Below are 17107 nucleotides of genomic sequence, written 5' to 3' on the forward strand. Positions count from 1 at the left end.
GGCGTCCTGCTATTAATTATGTTGTGTATTAACGCTTATAACTGATCTGTTCTAATGTTCTACATATACAGTCAGTCACAAAATGAAAATTGTGAAGCCTGTTTTAAAATCCTACACCAAATTTATTAAATTCCGTTTTAATTATGGTTTAAATTTAGCAAAATCTATAATATGATATTTTATGAGTCACCTACTTTGGTTTATTCCTTCTGTAACAATGAAACACAACTGAAAAAAACTTTAACCATTTTTGTTCATGTCAAAGTTGTTAATATAGCATCTAAACAATTACAAGTCTATAACAGTGTTAAATGCAGTGTTGGGTATAGTTACTTTGGAAAGTAGTTAGTTAGGTTACAACGTTACCATCAATTAAAAGTAATCAGTTATGATACAGCGTTACCTATTCATAAAAGTAACGCGTTAGAGTACTCATGCGTTACCAAAAATTAAAAGCCGTTTGCAGCGGCTCACACATGACAGACACAGCCCCCGGCCCCTTTAAATGCACCTAGAAGTCGTGACTCCCGACAATGAATAACGTCAGTCATCCGACTTAATTAACACTGCAGGATAACAATAACAGGAAAGACGGCCAGCAATCGGGTATTCCACATGGCGTTTTATTTATTTATTATCACAGAACATATTATTAATCAAAATTCGCACCTAACGTTACCCAGCCCGGGTAGCCTAGGCTACTGTATATTATGAGCACCACAAGATAACTCCTGATTTTTCTTTAACTTTAAATAATGCAGTTATCAAAGTACACGTATGCTTACTTGTAAACACAACCTTAAACAGGCTTGCAGATTTAAATCCATTTAGAAATGATGAACAACCAGCCAGCCAATGATCTAACAGAAATTAACAGTTGCCTGTCAAACAAAAATGATAACAAACCGAATTAAATCCTTCACTGCCACACAGGCAAATGACAAATCGCTTAATAGCCGAACTAATTATTATTAAAGTGTCACTCACAGTCACAAGCCTAAATTCGCTTTAACACAGTCATCTTACATTTACTCTTCAAAGTAGTGATTAAAACGTAGCGTTAAATTTGAGGTAGAATTTTTGGCGGTCGACAGAAGCTTTTCACCAAAGCAGAGTGTGCATTTTACCGTCATGTTCTTTTCTTTTTCGTTGACAAGTTGAAAATAATGTGCGTACTTCCATAAACCAAACGCTGTCCTCTCTGCTATCTTGCCGGGAGTTCAAAAAAAAAAAAAAAAAAAAAAAAACCACACACACACACACAGGGTCAGGCGCAGGGCACAGACGCATCACAGCCATTGACTTTACGATCACAGAGCTTCGGCTCCGCTGATACATCCGCAGGTGGCACAGTAGACCTAGGACTACTGTCTGACAAAAAGTAGGCTGCAGTCGGGATTTTCCTTTCCTTAAAATAACGGATTACTTTTTTTTAAAAAATAACGAAGTTACTGATTACTTACGCACGAAACTAACGCGTTAAGTTACAAATTTCAGGAAAAAAGTAATTAGAGTACTCTAACGCGTTACTTTGTAACGCGTTACCCACAACACTGGTTAAATGTCATCCACTCTTCTGCTAAATCTCAACAGCCTATGCACAAACAGTAACTCCTTCCTTACAGTATCATCAAGTTCTAAACATGGGAATATGATTTCAAACCTGACTATGTGGAGTCTGGAATAATAATAGTTTTTTCTCTCTTATATACTCTCCCTCACTCTCTCACTCTACCCCAGAGAGCTGGTTAAAAGGATGCGTCCAACACTATTAAAACTTACTTTATATGCACAAACTCTCTTTATTTTGAGATGATCCCAACTCTAAAATCCATATGGACCTTGAAGAATGGGATAGTTCTTTTCTTAATTCCTTTGATTTTTCTTCCAGTCCCAGTGGTCATCAACACAAGGGTATGTATCACACTAAATTTCCACAACTTGTTAACTTAATGTTGAGTTCATACACCTGTCTAATTATTGATATTATGTAGATTTTTGTATAAGATTATAATTGTTAAATATAAGTCTTAATTCCTGACTCAGAGGCAATGCGTTGTGGTCATGACCCTCATGTGCATATTTGAGTCAGTGCTTATATTAAGTAGCAATGTGGGTCCAAAAGACATAACATAATAAAACAAAGAATATGTCACAACTTTAAGGTCAACTAAAAATCAACTAGGTTCATTTCCAGGCAAAAGCAGGCTTGTCTGGAAAAGCACACACAAGCAGTCATCATCATATTAAGTGACGAGGTGGTAAAGGACCCGAAACTCTTGTGTGTGCCTCTCAATGAACTGGTTCCCCTGTGAGAGAAGGAGGATTATTTTAGCTATTGGATCCATTCTTTGTGATCAGTATGCAGCAATTTACATTTCTTTACATAAACTCAAAACAAGAACTGAACAGAACAGCCAGGCTAAATACAACGAGAACTAACCAAGAACAAAAGAAAACACAAGGCTTAAATACACTGAAACAAACCAATCAGCTTAATGAATAGCAGGTGCAAACACTCAATGAAACCATCAGTAACAGAAATAAATGAACACAGACAAAGGAAACTGATCTAGAAACAGTGAAAATTCAAAGTCCAAAGGCAAAACACAGACACATTTCAAATGGGTTTAAAATCATTCTAGCATGCAGTTATTAAAGAGCACAATGTTTCCATCGTCCAGGACGCCAGCTGTGCCTATGTGATCATACTGATGGCACTTTACTGGTGTACTGAGGCTCTTCCTATAGCTGTCACTTCACTGCTACCTGCTGTCCTCTTTAATTATTAATTAATGGCCAACAATAAAGTGCACATCGAAAAGCTAAGGCTCTGATGTTGTTCTCTAGCTGTGTATGGAATACTTGAAGGTAACTAACATGCTGTTTATGGGTGGACTGATGGTTGCAGTGGCAGTTGAACACTGAAACCTGCTCAAAAGCATCACCCTGAGAGTGCTTCTCATTGCTGGGGTGCGCCCAGCAGTGCAAGTTAAACCCTGTACTGGGCACAGTCATTGATAGATTGTTAAATGTATTCTGATTGCTTCCTCTGTATTAATACAGCCTGATGATGGGCTTCACGGGGATGACAGCTTTCCTCTCCATCTGGATCAGTAACACGAGTACTACGGCCATGATAGTCCCCATAGTGCAGGCTGTGCTGGAACAGCTGAACAAACAGGAGACCGAGTCGTCAGGGCCCGGGGTCTTGTGCAGCGCCCCTGGGTTCAGTGAAGCTGTTGATGTGAGAGTGGGAAAAGCCATGTGAGCAGGAGATGTCGCTCGGACCAAGCTCTCTGCCAAACTCCCTGATTTGTGCAGGTTATACTAAGAAAGACATTTTTTTTAAGTCTTGTATACATAAGTCATGATTTTATGCCTTTTCTTTGCAAATAGGTTGCTTATACATCACTTGTGGTGATGTATATCCATCACTAGCTGTTTAGCATTCTAATATTCTTATTGATTTTTTTTTTTCAGTGACTGTTGCATTAGTTTTGCCAATTCTCATTGGTTCTTCAAAGGATGTAATTTCTTATATCTTCACAAATGACAAGTGAGTGTTCTTCCTTTAGTGAAAAACATTTGCTTCATTTTAAAGCCCCAAATTCATAGAATTCATGGCCTCATAAAATAGTCATAAAATAGTGTTATTTTCAAAAAACTGCATTTTGAGAAAAACAAGACTAATATTGGGGCATTTGTTTTCTTTCCTTCCTCTCACAGAGACATCAGAATGAGGGTTGCCACGGTAATGGTTTTATTCGCTCCTTTCCATCTTGATGCCACAGCGGTAAATCATTAGCAGAGTTGTGTTAGAGCACTCGCAGCACTCATTAGTGTTAATAACAAAACTGACAACACCAACACATCGATCAGGAAAGTGGAGTTCAAAGCTTGATTATATTGGATGTTATCATCTGAAACTACACTGCAAAGGGTCGTCTGGGGAGAACATGTTACTTTTTAGTTCTGCCTTCAATCCAATCAGGCAGCAGGTGGCAGTATAGTGAAAGGTCTGGGCAATCAGAAGATTGGGGCAATCTAGAACCTTGTGGAATATTATGCTGTTGGGTTTCCTAACTGAATATTCCTGTTTGCTGCAAATAGGGACTTTTTGGTGAGGCATATATGTAATATAATACATTTAAAAAAATTTTCATCTTATATATTACATCTTATATACGATTATGTGTATTATTGTAAAATACAATTTATTATTGTTTATAATTATTATTATTAATAATATTCATTATTAATTTATTCCTAATGGAATATTCCTGATGTTTTCCTGATGAATTCCAATGTAGACTTTAGAGACCTTTGTGTTTTGTGTTTAAAAACGTGAGACCCAAGGCAGAGTAAAGGGCTGTTTACACAGAACGCAGTTTTGTATTCCACTGCATTCCACTGCTGTCATTGATTTTCCTATGTCAACGTGTTTGAATGTTTTGCTTGCATCTCGTGTCTTTCACAGCATCTCATGCAAGACACTGTTTTCTGAAAATATGGCACTCAAATTTTTACTATCAGTCACATCTAATATATATAATTATATTTATTATTGTAAAATGTTTCATTGTTTATTATTAATTATTTTTGTGTGTAAATAATTAATAACTTATTTTAATCTTAATATTAATAAATTGTGTGTATATATTAATAATAATCATAATAATAATACACTAAATAATAATAATTTAGTTATATTTATTATTATTTAAATGATAAGTAGACATTAAAATGACATGTAACAGAAAAAAAGCATAACCAATAATAGTCAATTATATTTAATAATATTTCTATTAAAATATAAATATACATCAAAATTAGCAATTGAAACATTTTTATAATGATATTTAATATTAATAGCAGCCATATCACCCTGGAGCCCAAGACTGGTTGCCCACTGAAGCTAAGCAGGGCTGAGCCTGGTCAGTACCTGGATGGGAGACCTCCTGAGAAAACTAGGTTGCTACTGGAAGAGGTGCTAGTGAGGCCAGCAGGGGGCGCTCACCCTGTGGTCTGTGTGGGTCCTAGAACCCCAGTGTAGTGATGGGGACACTATACTGTCAACAAGCACCGTCCTTCGGATGAGATGTTAAACCGAGGTCCTGACTCTCTGTGGTCAGTAAAAATCCCAGGATGTCTTTCGAAAAGAGTAGAGGTGTGACCTTGGCATCCTGGCTCAATTCCCCCATTGGCCTCTGACCATCATGGCCTCCTAACAATCCCCATATCTGCTGATTGGCTACATCACTCTGTCTCCTCTCCACCAGTAAGCTGGTGTGTGGTGGGCGTTCTGGCGCAATATGGCTGCTGTCGCATCATCCAGGTGGATGCTGCACACTGGTGGTGGATGAGGAGATACCCCCTGACTATGTAAGCGCTTTGAGTGCCTAGAAAAGCGCTATATAAATGTAATTAATTATTATTATTATTATAATATGTAATTCTAATTTTTTCTTTAATTTAATTTAAGTCTTGCATTTTATGTAAACCATTCCTCTAATCACCTCAAGGTCTGTGGACTGGCTGTTAATTTCCATCTTCCTTCAGTCAGTGTTCCTCTCTGTCCTTTTTTTCAAACTGAACTGGACGAAAGCAAAGAGGGGAGGAATATAGGATTTCCTTTCATTAAAAGTTGATGCTCTCACATGTCATGAATTTACATTGAAAAGAGCAAATATGTTGCAGCAAACACAAATGGCAAACATGAATACCAAAACCTCTTTAAATTAATGCTATTTCAATGGACTATTAGTTGAAATGCACAATAATCAAAGTAGATGGACACACATTGTCACTGAAGTCACTATGAAATAAAAATTCACTATTCTTATATATTTTTTTAATAATTCAAAGTTTATTATAAATGATTTATCAGTGAACATATATAGACAGTACGTGTGCTCATAATCTTAATCAGAATGTGCAACCTGTCTCAGCAGGTTTGATTGAGATCTCAGCAATTAGCAAACAATAATTATCTACTGTAATAAATTGCCAATGGGCAAAATCAAGTCACAACCAATTTATTTTTCTTTTATTGTTCAAAAAGCCGTTTTACTCAGACATCATTACAATATGGAAGAAAAGACTATTACAACTTCTGAAAACATGCCACAGCACATCACATACACAACCTTGGATTTCAAACCAGACAAACACACTATGATCAGGGGATGTGCATCATTCCAATTTCATTACATTTTTATTTTATTTTATTCTATTCATCCTTAAGTGACCTGGTTCTGTCTATAGCTGCTATAGAAAAAATAACCCTAGATACTCTGAATAAAATGGGATAGTATTTTATTGACCCAGGGATTTCACTTGTGATAAGCTGCTTTAAATCAACTATGTGCAATCCTTGCAGGGGTTTAAAAGTAGGAACTACATCTAATTATAGATTATATTTTTACAACAAACAGTGCTTAAAATGACTGTAAAATGACTGTCCTCCACAGGGCATGTGTGTGTTTATATGTCTTGTTCAATTTAAATTATGTCACTGACTTCATTATTTCCAATGATACAACCCCCACTAATAACACTCTTTGCTCCCTGCAGCTGAATTATCTTTCCACACATGAAACTCATCTGAAAACAGCCCAGAGTCACAGTCACAGTCACATCAGATGGTTTAATCTGCTAAATTCCTTTGGTTAGTTAATCCTAATGGCCTATAGGAGCCTGGTTAAACATATCAGCAATGTGTGTGAATATATTTATGTATTAGTCGTATATAGTCTTATAGGGTTAAAATGTAGGTTAAAAAAGTAATCTAACAAAAGGTTGCACTATCTACCACATGATGCGACAAAAGCAAATAGAAAACAATATAATCACTGATTCTCTCTACACTAGATTTGGCGTAACGGCGAGTATAAACAGATAACCTTTTCTGTTTCTGATGTACAATATGTCACATGATTGCTCTACTTCCAACAGTACATATGGACGAGCATGCTTCCATTGTAGACTTTAGAGACCTTTGTGTTTTGTGTTTAAAAACGTGAGACCCAAGGCAGAGTAAAGGGCTGTTTAGACAGAACGCGGTTTTGTATTCCACTGCACTGTGTTGACATTGATTTTCCTATGTCAACGTGTTTGACTGTTGTGCTTGCATCTCATGTCTTTTACAGAATCTCATGCAAGATACCATTTTCTGAAAATGTGGCACTCAAGTTAATGGCCATGTTTTTAGAAAGGCATGTTGAAACATCGCCGTCAATCGCATATTTTACATCAATCGAATAACAACAGAGTGGAATTAAAAAAATGCGTTGTGTGTGAACAGCCCCTTCTTGTGCCTTTTGCAGTTTTCTCACACATTACACAATGTTCTAAAAAGACAGCAACCTATTTTATTTTATTTTTTTTTTCCACTGCCCTGCACCTGGCATTTCCAGTGCAAAAACGCTTTCTGTGTGAACAGCCCCTCAAGTTTCCACTATTCCACCATGTTTAATAATACAGATTTCTCAATATATGACAGTGGCTCTATAGAATATATTTTTGACAGTATTTCTCCAGCTGCCGCCTGACTAGAAATGTCAACTGAAGAGATTATATGACCGTGCCACTGGGGAACAGATCTTTTTGCTGCTAAGCTGTTTGATTTTCTTACTACTTGGTCTAATGCTGTGGACAGCGCAAGTGCACACAGGATAAAAATATGATCCTCTGTCTAGGTCACAATATACAGCCTCAGACCAATGTAAAAATGCCTCTATATTTCGAATTCAATACAATTTCTTCATTACCTCTCATTTGCACAGCATAGAAATAGAAAACGTTCACAGTAAATCTATCTGAGGTCCAGGTTTCAAATGATGCTCACTGACTAAATGGGAGTGGCTGTGGTAAAGTTTGAGTCCAGAGTAGAATTTGTACCAGCACCATAAGACACCTCAGGTAAAGGCACGATGAGATGGACAGCTATCCCTGCAGCTAGGATAAGAAGAGCTGCGAGGCTGGTCAGACCCCTCCTGAGGACCAGCTGAGTGGTAGATAGCAGAACTGCAGGCTTTTCCTCCACTGGAGTCACGTTTGGCCCCTCGTGTACCACAGTACTGTTGAGTCCCTCATCCTGATCGTGAGAGCCCACAACCACATATCCATTCCCATTCTAAAACAGTAAAACACAATTTAACCAGATTACTATAAGAGATTTTACTGTGCACTACTTCTTTAAGAGGGCATCTTATAGTTCATGTGTATGACTTGTCTATGGACCTTTATGACTTTGTTTTGCTAAACACAAGATATTTGGGGAAAAAAAGTTTCTCTGTGTGTGTATGTTTGTGCATTCTTTATAAAATCTTAATTTGCATTTTTACAGAAGAGATTAAATCATAGTTTATCATAGGATCAACATGAGAATGAGAAAATGGCCATTTTTATTTTCAGTGAACTGAAGTGTATGTATGTATTTATGTATGTATGAATTAGCAAACATTATTAAATGCATTGATTTTTTTAGCATGTTATTTATGCAAGTAAGTGTAGTAAATGAATGCATTAAACTAGTAGTTCTGGTTTATTATATAAAATGAAAACTACAAAGCAAAAAATATACCTCTGGATTCAGGACCACCTGGTAGAAGCTGTTGCGATGGCTCCGGGTGATTGCTCCATTTGCACTCTTTCCAGTACGCTCAATTGCCTTTCAGAGATAAAGAACCACTTTTAACCATCAATTCATCATATGATCATGAACAATATAATTAGAAAAAAAAAGCTACTGTTTTAATAGACCTGATATGCCTACCTCTTCTGTCATTTTCTTCCAGTTTAATTTGAAAATAGCCACAATGAAAAAAATCGCTAGCAAAAAGACCGCAATGAGGAGGCCCAGCCAGAAGCCTGAAAGAGTGGACAATAAATAACTGTGTATATCAAAAGGTTCCCTGATTATTTATGTATCTGAACACCAGTAAATGTGGTAAGAGTCAATATGATGCATTTAGACAAACCGGCAACTTGTAACTTGGCTGTGAACATTAGAACAATGCTCGATGGGAGGCCAATGCAGTAGTAGCCAAAGAGGTTAGCAATAGCGGCTATCTTCTGCTGCCCTGTGCCAAGCAGAATGCCCATGCCAACACCCTCAAAGAGAGAAAAACAATTTTCATTTTAATAATTACACACAGCCACATGTATACATTTTAGTTCAGTTATTTCAGTCATTTTTGTTTAGTTTAACTTGAAGTATTAAAATGACCAAAAAATAAAAAAATACAGAAATAAAATTTAACAAGAAAACATATATAAATAAATTCTAATTTAAAATATATAAAATAATTATTTTTTTTAATATATAATATATACCATTAACTGTAATAGAATATTGATGATACTAAAATAATACTGCAACAAAGTAATCATAAGTTGGGCTTCGTTACCTCAAACCATGCTGATAAGTTTCTGTAAACTGGCTCTATACTGAGCGTTACAATTTCTGCCATTCATTTTAATTCGCAGTTATATACTGTCACTGGTAAAAATCTTAAATGTGAGAAATAAAAGTCGTGTAGAACTCACCAATATTCCGTTAAAGAACTGAAGAGGGCAGTAGATGTTCAGTAGCTGAGACACAAGTTCTGCTATAGCCCTTAATAAGACAAACATCAAAAGTGGAAAATCGAGCAGCTGTTGTTTACATTGTTTCTGTTAAATCTTAATTCTTAATGTAAAGACTGGAGTGTTTACAGATTTGTATTATTACAGTATTCTTATGCCAACAAACATTTTGTTTTATGCGCTGGAAATAATGTGATTAAGTGGCTTACTCATCGGAAGTGAATATGTAGCCAATGACTGTTTTTGTCGAGCCCAGGATAAAACCTTGAAAGATTGCTATAACAGCTGGGGAACAAAATCAGCGTGTATTCATGACATCAATCGGTGCTGCATATGACTGTTTAAGTGTTATGACAAGCTTGGGAATGATTGATATCAAATATTTTTACCTGCACTGATGAGAGACACCTTGCTGGTGAGGATGGCAGCAGCTGTTTCCCCAGCGCCGAGTGCATTTCCCACACGAACACACGCTGCACCTTGCAATCCTAACGGGATCTGACATATATCAAAAGGAGGTAAACAAAAACAGCAGCATCATGAAAAGGATAAAGTCACTTTTATGATAGTGTGAATATTCTTAGATCATCCTAACACACCATGTAGTTGATGTACGCCAGCATTATAACCACATGTTGAGCAGCCAGGTCCACCTCACTCAGCATTCCTGACGGGAAGTCATTCATGTGGGAATGATTCAATTAAAATAAAAATAAAAAACCATAGTAAGAAAACCTGTACTGCACTGTGCATGTGCCAGTGTTATTTTAGCATCATCTAGATACTATAATAAATTGCATTAATATTTAGAATATAGTTTTAATATATCTTTTTTAATTTTGTTGTGTTTTTGTCATTTTAAAGTTTTTTTTTTTTTTTTTTTTTTTTCAGAGGCCCCTGGGCACAATGTCTTTTAAGGGCCCCCCACCCCACACAATCAAGGTCTTAAATTATATATTACTATTTGTTCGAAACACCTCTAGCTTATACAGGATTTACACTGACAGGTTACAGTCTATGATCATTACCTGAAAGACGATATCAACACCTGCAGATATTCTCCATCATACAGTATTTACACCACATGATTGCAACAATGCTTTCCTGGACCAGCATTATTTTTGTGAAATATTTCCAATTTATATATATATATATATATATATATATATATATATATATTTCCTTAAAATTTATATATATATATATATATATATATATATATATATATATATATATATATATATATATATATATATATATATATATATATTTCCTTAAGAATGAGTTCGGCAAAAGGTGGATTAGAACTGGTAGATTGTGTTAAAACAAAGAAAGATGTGCTTAACGCCCTACGATACTGAGCTTGTGGCATAACTTACATCTCTAGTAATGTTGTCTATGTCAACCAGACATTGGTGGGTGGAGCTAGTGTAAATATCTTCTGCCAACAAGGTGGGCTATTTGCACAGTTTAAATACTTAATTTTTAGACACTGAAATTGTTTCTTGGGGCCCTGCGACCGTGCCCGTGCTGCCCATTGGATGACCGGGTCATGATGACAATGATTGAATGTACCTGCCAGGAAGCCTCCAACTTCATAGATCCACCATTCAAAACAGGTCATCAGTGTGCTGGGAATGGCCAGCTTCATGTAGGACCCCCAATCCTGGAAGGCTTCTGAAGACCACCCTTTTGGAGCAAAAGGAAAACAGTAAGAAATGAGCCACAGAGCAACTAAGTCTCAGTGTGTTTTGCCTTCACGTCCCAACCAATATTCACAGGGACTTGCATTTAGAAGTAAATAAGCCAATGTAGGAAATGGCGGCATAATAACCTGTCAGTTGTACAAAAGGTTACGTTTTTAAAATTGTGTAGGTTGTCCAATGACAGGCTCAGTTTTCACCATATAGCGTCAAGCAAGCTGATTGAACAAACACGCTCATTTTAGTGACAAGCGTTAGTCTGATTCATTTTCAGTTTAATTGTCTTGGAAAGTTTCATTCAATTTAGTTAATGGGCTCGTCCTAATGGTTTTCTCCACCATGTCTAGGAATATAAATACACAAAAAATCAGAATTATTCCAGTGAATCAACTCCTACACTGCTGCATACAATTTGGTGAATCGAGTCATTCCAAATGATGCTGTCTGTCATAGTTCGAATTATTGTAATGAGTTGGTTCACCCTAAACTGCATTCAAAGCATTATTTGCATTATATAGCTTGACTAGGTAGTTTAATATGGTAGTCAAGGAATTAGTTTCAAAGTAACTTCCCCACCAACACTGATAGAAACTCACCTCCCCAAGTTTTCTCATAGAGCCTCTGCCAGCGAATGAAACAAAACAGGGCAAAACAATTAAAAACCTGAGCAAAGGTGTTTGCAGCAGCAGACCCACTAAAATGAACAGAAAAAAGCAAAAATATTGAAAACCAAACACATTTGAAAAACATATGGAAAACATATACAATATAGCATACTCACTAGACTCCATAATCCCACCAGTACAGCAGAAAGTAGTTCACTATCACATTGGCAACATTGGCAACTGCAGATGCATACATCTGAGGCTTGATCACTCCCTACAGAGAGTACATGTGAATTACTACATCAACATACAAGAACTGAATGCAGCTATTAAGTTGTTCTTTTACTTAAAAGATCATTTTATCTACCTGGTTCTGAAGATATGACAGTTGCAGCTGATACAGAAACATGGCCTGTCATATAGACAAGTGACAGGATGAGGATCAACAGAAATGTATACAAAGAATTATTTGATTTGAATTCATCTAGGCTGCCATCCATAATCATCCATTAGTGGACCTTACCGGAATTGCTGGCAAATATGCAACCACATAGAGCTGTGCAATCCTGAGAGAGAGAAAGTGTCAGTCAGTCACCACAGACTTCTAGTGCTTCAGTGTTCAGTTGAAGCATTCAACAGCCAATATCAATTCAAATACAAACATTCAATCAGTGTGTGTTAATAATAAGTGAGACGGTCACCTGGCCACTTCAGGGTCCTGCCCCAGATAGAGAAGCAGAGGCTGGGTGTTCAGAAGCAAAGCCCAGCAGGGCAAACTGAAGAGCGTCAGAATTAGGATGCCTCTTTGGAGGATGACACCTACACGGAGAAGGTTCTTACTCCCGAATGTCTGAGAGCAAGATTCAAGACTGCATGAGCTATTAGTTACTTTACTATACACTCTCAGAAAACAAGGTTCAAAAACCATTACTGGGATGCTAACTTTTTAAAAGGTACGGACATGTACACTTTGAGTACTAAAGAAGCACTTTAAAAGTACGTACAGTATGTGTGCCTTTAAGGTATTTTTACATACCATTGTGGGATTAATAAGGCACAAAAATTGTCCTTTTAGCTTTTCTAGCTTTGCTCCAATAAAAGATATATTTTTTTTTTGGAGGGATCAACCTAAAAATGTGTTATGACTATAAATGTCATATCAGAATCTTGTTTTTATCAATTACTTTAATTGATCTATAATGGAAATAACACATAAATAGAGTTTATAGAGTTTTTGTCACCTGAATGATTTTTATTTTATAAGATGAACAATCATAGAACTGTACAATCCATTAAACGCACTGTACTGTACATCAGTCCCTCACAGCCTCATTTTCATTACTGTCAAAAATTGTTGTGTGATTCACGGTAGGCCTTTCATTGTTTAATTCATTTCAGGCTTTTGGTTTATTATTTTATTAGGCAACTTGGAGTGCTATTTGTATATAAAACACACCTGTGATACCAAAGTGTCGCATGCCAAAGCAAGTCCAAACCCCGTCGCTGCAGCTGTTACATTTATTGTCTGTAAAACAAATTGAGCAGATTTTGTGTTGCTTAATGCTCCATAGCTATATTGCACACCATAATAATGTGGTACATAACACATATTGGGCAACAGAAGTTTTGAATCAAACAGACTTACAGCTGAGGCCATTGCATAGCCTGCTAACACAGTGTTCCCCATGCGGCCACAGAACATTGTCACCACAAAGAAAAGGAGGAAATTCAGGAACCGGCACACAAGCTAAGAATACAAACAAAGAATATTTAGCACAAACTGAAGATGAAAGTACTGGGCTCACATGGATTCCAGCTCTGAAAGTACACAGGCACATGGATGAAAAACAAAGCGCCTCTATGAAGATGCATGAGAGAATTTTGTTTGTAACCAATTTCTTTAATTGATCTATTTTGGAAATTTTCCATAAAAACTGTTAATATGATTTCTAAGCCATTTACTCTGACACATTTTTTAAACAGTATTCAAAATGTAAGACATCATACATTGTCATGGCTGCATTTAGCAATCAAGAATCAACTCATCCAGGATTAATTTGAATTCAAATGGACATGCATGAAGACATAATACAAACTGTTCCCAAAACAGATCATGGTCTATTCAGTAATGCAGCTGCATTTCTCTGCCAGCTCTCTACTATTCATACAGAACAAGCATAACACATTTTCATGATGTGTATGTTACAGACTCCTCACCAGGGGTCCAGTCATGCGCAGGATGTGGTAAAGCTCTTCTCTATGCACCAGAGGGATGCAACGCCTCACGAAACCACAGCAAAACAGCTTGGCACTGGGCTCCATTGACAGGGCATCAGTTCTGGGACTCGAGACATCCATGATCTTCTCAACTGTAATCCTTGAAGACACTGTAAGAGGCCTGGTTTTGCTTCATAGAACGTAAGGGGCCCTTCTACAGCCGTTCATTCTTCAGGTCCACATTCAGCACCTTTGAAGGCTTACCGATTAAATGAGGTGAGGACAATGAGAAGCTTTGATTTAATCCACAGGATGGGAGGAGGATGTTTGCAGTCCTGGAAAAGAGATGCATTGTGTGACCATAGATTGTTTCACAAGATCAATCAATCCTTCTTAGAATCCAAGTTGATTAACAACTGTGTTTACAACATATAAAAGTTATAAGCACAATTTAATACAGGCAGAATTGCCAGTACTAAATTAATTAATTATATATATATATATATATATATATATATATATATATATATATATATATATATATATATATATATATATATATATATAGTGTAATTGTGTAACAGCAGAAGACCTCCAGCTCTATGTAACCCATGCGCATATTACAACCTTAAAGCTCTAGCTCCACCACAACAACAACTTGTTGAACCAAAAGCTTTACATATTATTTATTGTTACTTAACTTAATGACTTATTGTATCACAGCTCGGTGGAACATTTACTAGTTTAGTGTACTCTGAAGTCTATGAAACCTAAATTATATTCTCAAATAAATAAATAAATAAATAAATAAATAAAGTATTATTTCATTTTTTTATGAAAATACTTTACAGTATATCTCCAATACTAAACATTACTATTACAATTATTTAAAAAGACATTCATTAATTTTATTCAGCCATTGGATGCATTGAATTAGTTAAAGGTGATAGTCAAGACTTTCACATTGTTGCAAAAATACATATTTCAAGTAAATGCTGATCTTTTGAACTTTCTTGTCAACAAAGAATGCTGAAAACAATGCATCGCAGCCTCTGAACAAATATTAAGCAGTGCTCACTGAGTTAAATTAGGCATATTAAGCAATAATAAAATGTTTTCAACATTGATAATTATAAGCAATGTTTATTGAGCACCAAATCAGTATATTGGAATGATTTCAGAGGGATCATGTGACACTGAAGACTGGAGTAATGACTGCTAAATTCACTTTTGACATCACATGAATACATTTCATTATCAAATATATTAAAAGTGAAAACAGTAACTTTAAACTATAATCATTCTTCACAATCTCACGGGTTTCAATTGTATACAGTATATGTAAAAGCTTCTATATTTATATATACTAAAAGCTTTTGCTACTAAACAATCAAGTTCTCAGGTTTTTGATACTCCACATGACCTTTGGCCTTTTCTCTTGCAATGTCCTTCAGATTACGACACATTTTTTTTTTTTTTTTGCTTGTGCATGCCATTCACATTTACGTTATCTCTATTTTCCTCTTTTTCACATCCCCCTCCATGAACACATGTGAAATGATTCATCCAGCTGCTCTTTCCTCAAGCTAGACCCACAAATATGACTTTAACATTTCAAAAGCAAAGATTTGTTTACCATTACAACTTGCTTTCAATTGTCTTTTGCTCGTAATGTCACTGTAGTTGTAGATCTATTTTGGTTTGTTTCTTCATACAGTATATCTCACAGTCACAAACATTTACAAACAAATCAGTGAATCATCAATCAGGTTCCTGGAAACAATTTCACGAGTGACTAATATCTGTTGTACATTAGACGCATGATGTGTTGGATCATCATATACAGTAGACTGATTTCACACAAAGGATTACTTTTTTTAAGGAGAGAAGCAAACATTAACATGTCTTCCCTTCCTCCTCAGGGAAAGATCTGGCAAGATTTCAAGAAAAAGAATAAGGAAAACAAAGAAGAAGAGAGAAAAAGCTAAATTATGTTGTAACAGCTGCTCTGAGTTTCTACAAAGCTGGACTCATGAATCTAAATATTGCAGATGCGTGCTGAGTGACAAATTTCAAAGTAGTTTTATTTTTTTTTTAATTCTATAATTTGCCAAATAAATATTGTGCATACACCAATCTGTCTCCTTTTATTTCTTTTTCAATTATGTTTAAATATTAAGGATTTATGCTAAGGATTAATGAACATTGGAACATCTGTTTTAGCATTTTCATTTATCTTTTTTAATTATTATTATTATTTAAAATCAAAACAAATCAAATCAGGAATGCCTGATTATATAAAATATGATTTAAAGACTGCTCATGATTGATAACTTTGTAATTGTATTTGTGTATGTTATGCAATCCTAAGATGTTTAAAAATACATGGAAAAATGTTTGTATTGTGCTTTTTTAGTATTTTGCATGTTTCACAAATTCTAGCATGTAAGGCTTAATGTGTCAGAGGACGCGAGTAAAATAAAAAGAAGGTACAAATCCCTAAAATGTTTCTAAGGATTGTTGCATTTTCCTTTCTGATAACTGCAGAACATGGTCAGCAGATGGGACCATTCATTCAAGGTGACCATAAAAATGACTTTCTGCCCTATGAATCCCTGGGGAAGAGGTAAAAATTTAATGGATTATGCTATCAATGTTGTTCCCAAACAATCTCAGTCAAACATGAGAGTCTAAAACATTAATAATCGCTGCAAATATTTACAATAAAAAAAAAAATTTAAAAAAAAATCAGAACAGAACAAAACAAAAGCAATCTTGCAGGTTAAAATGTTATTTTCTTAATCAGTGTTTTATCTTGTTAAAACTAAATATTCTTAAAACCAAATATATTTTCTTTTTTTTTTGTTTCTCAAAGATATGTATATACAGTACAGACCAAAAGTTTGGAAACATTACTATTTTTAATGTTTTTGAAAGAAGTTTCTTCTGCTCATCAAGCCTGCATTTATTTGATCCAAAATACAGAAAAAA

The 17107-nt window shown here is 35.6% G+C and overlaps 1 protein-coding gene and 1 long non-coding RNA gene across 2 annotated transcripts; one reads left to right on the plus strand and one right to left on the minus strand.

The window, feature by feature from the left end:
• The first annotated feature begins 2969 nt into the window (after positions 1–2969).
• Positions 2970–3929, plus strand: LOC113058997 (uncharacterized). The gene is made up of 3 exons (XR_003278048.1): positions 2970–3324; positions 3484–3559; positions 3730–3929. It is a non-coding gene; the product is annotated as an uncharacterized LOC113058997 (long non-coding RNA).
• Positions 3930–7388: 3459 nt separating this feature from the next.
• Positions 7389–14545, minus strand: LOC113058505 (multidrug and toxin extrusion protein 1-like). Its single transcript, XM_026226456.1, has 17 exons — positions 14117–14545; positions 13545–13646; positions 13356–13424; positions 12601–12749; positions 12423–12465; positions 12267–12311; positions 12076–12173; positions 11891–11988; positions 11167–11280; positions 10191–10258; positions 9981–10089; positions 9801–9876; positions 9553–9622; positions 8985–9117; positions 8780–8874; positions 8588–8674; positions 7389–8137 (listed from the first exon to the last, which is right to left on the minus strand). Exons 1-17 carry the CDS (start codon positions 14255–14257, stop codon positions 7853–7855), a joined length of 1782 nt encoding a protein of 593 aa, XP_026082241.1. The 5' UTR covers positions 14258–14545; the 3' UTR covers positions 7389–7852.
• Positions 14546–17107: the final 2562 nt, after the last annotated feature.

Source organism: Carassius auratus, chromosome 40 (assembly GCF_003368295.1).
Source record: "Carassius auratus strain Wakin chromosome 40, ASM336829v1, whole genome shotgun sequence".
Taxonomy (NCBI): Eukaryota; Metazoa; Chordata; class Actinopteri; order Cypriniformes; family Cyprinidae; genus Carassius; species Carassius auratus.

Bases quoted from the DNA above. Each gene is read 5' to 3' on its own strand.
- LOC113058505 (XM_026226456.1), bottom strand. From the start codon at position 14,257: ATGGATGTCTCGAGTCCCAGAACTGATGCCCTGTCAATGGAGCCCAGT. The intron at 10,090-10,190 runs GTGTGTTAGGAT...GATATATGTCAG, and splicing joins TGGCGTACATCAACTACATG to ATCCCGTTAGGATTGCAAGG. The intron at 8,138-8,587 runs GTATATTTTTTG...TTACTGTTTTAG, and splicing joins AGGTGGTCCTGAATCCAGAG to AATGGGAATGGATATGTGGT.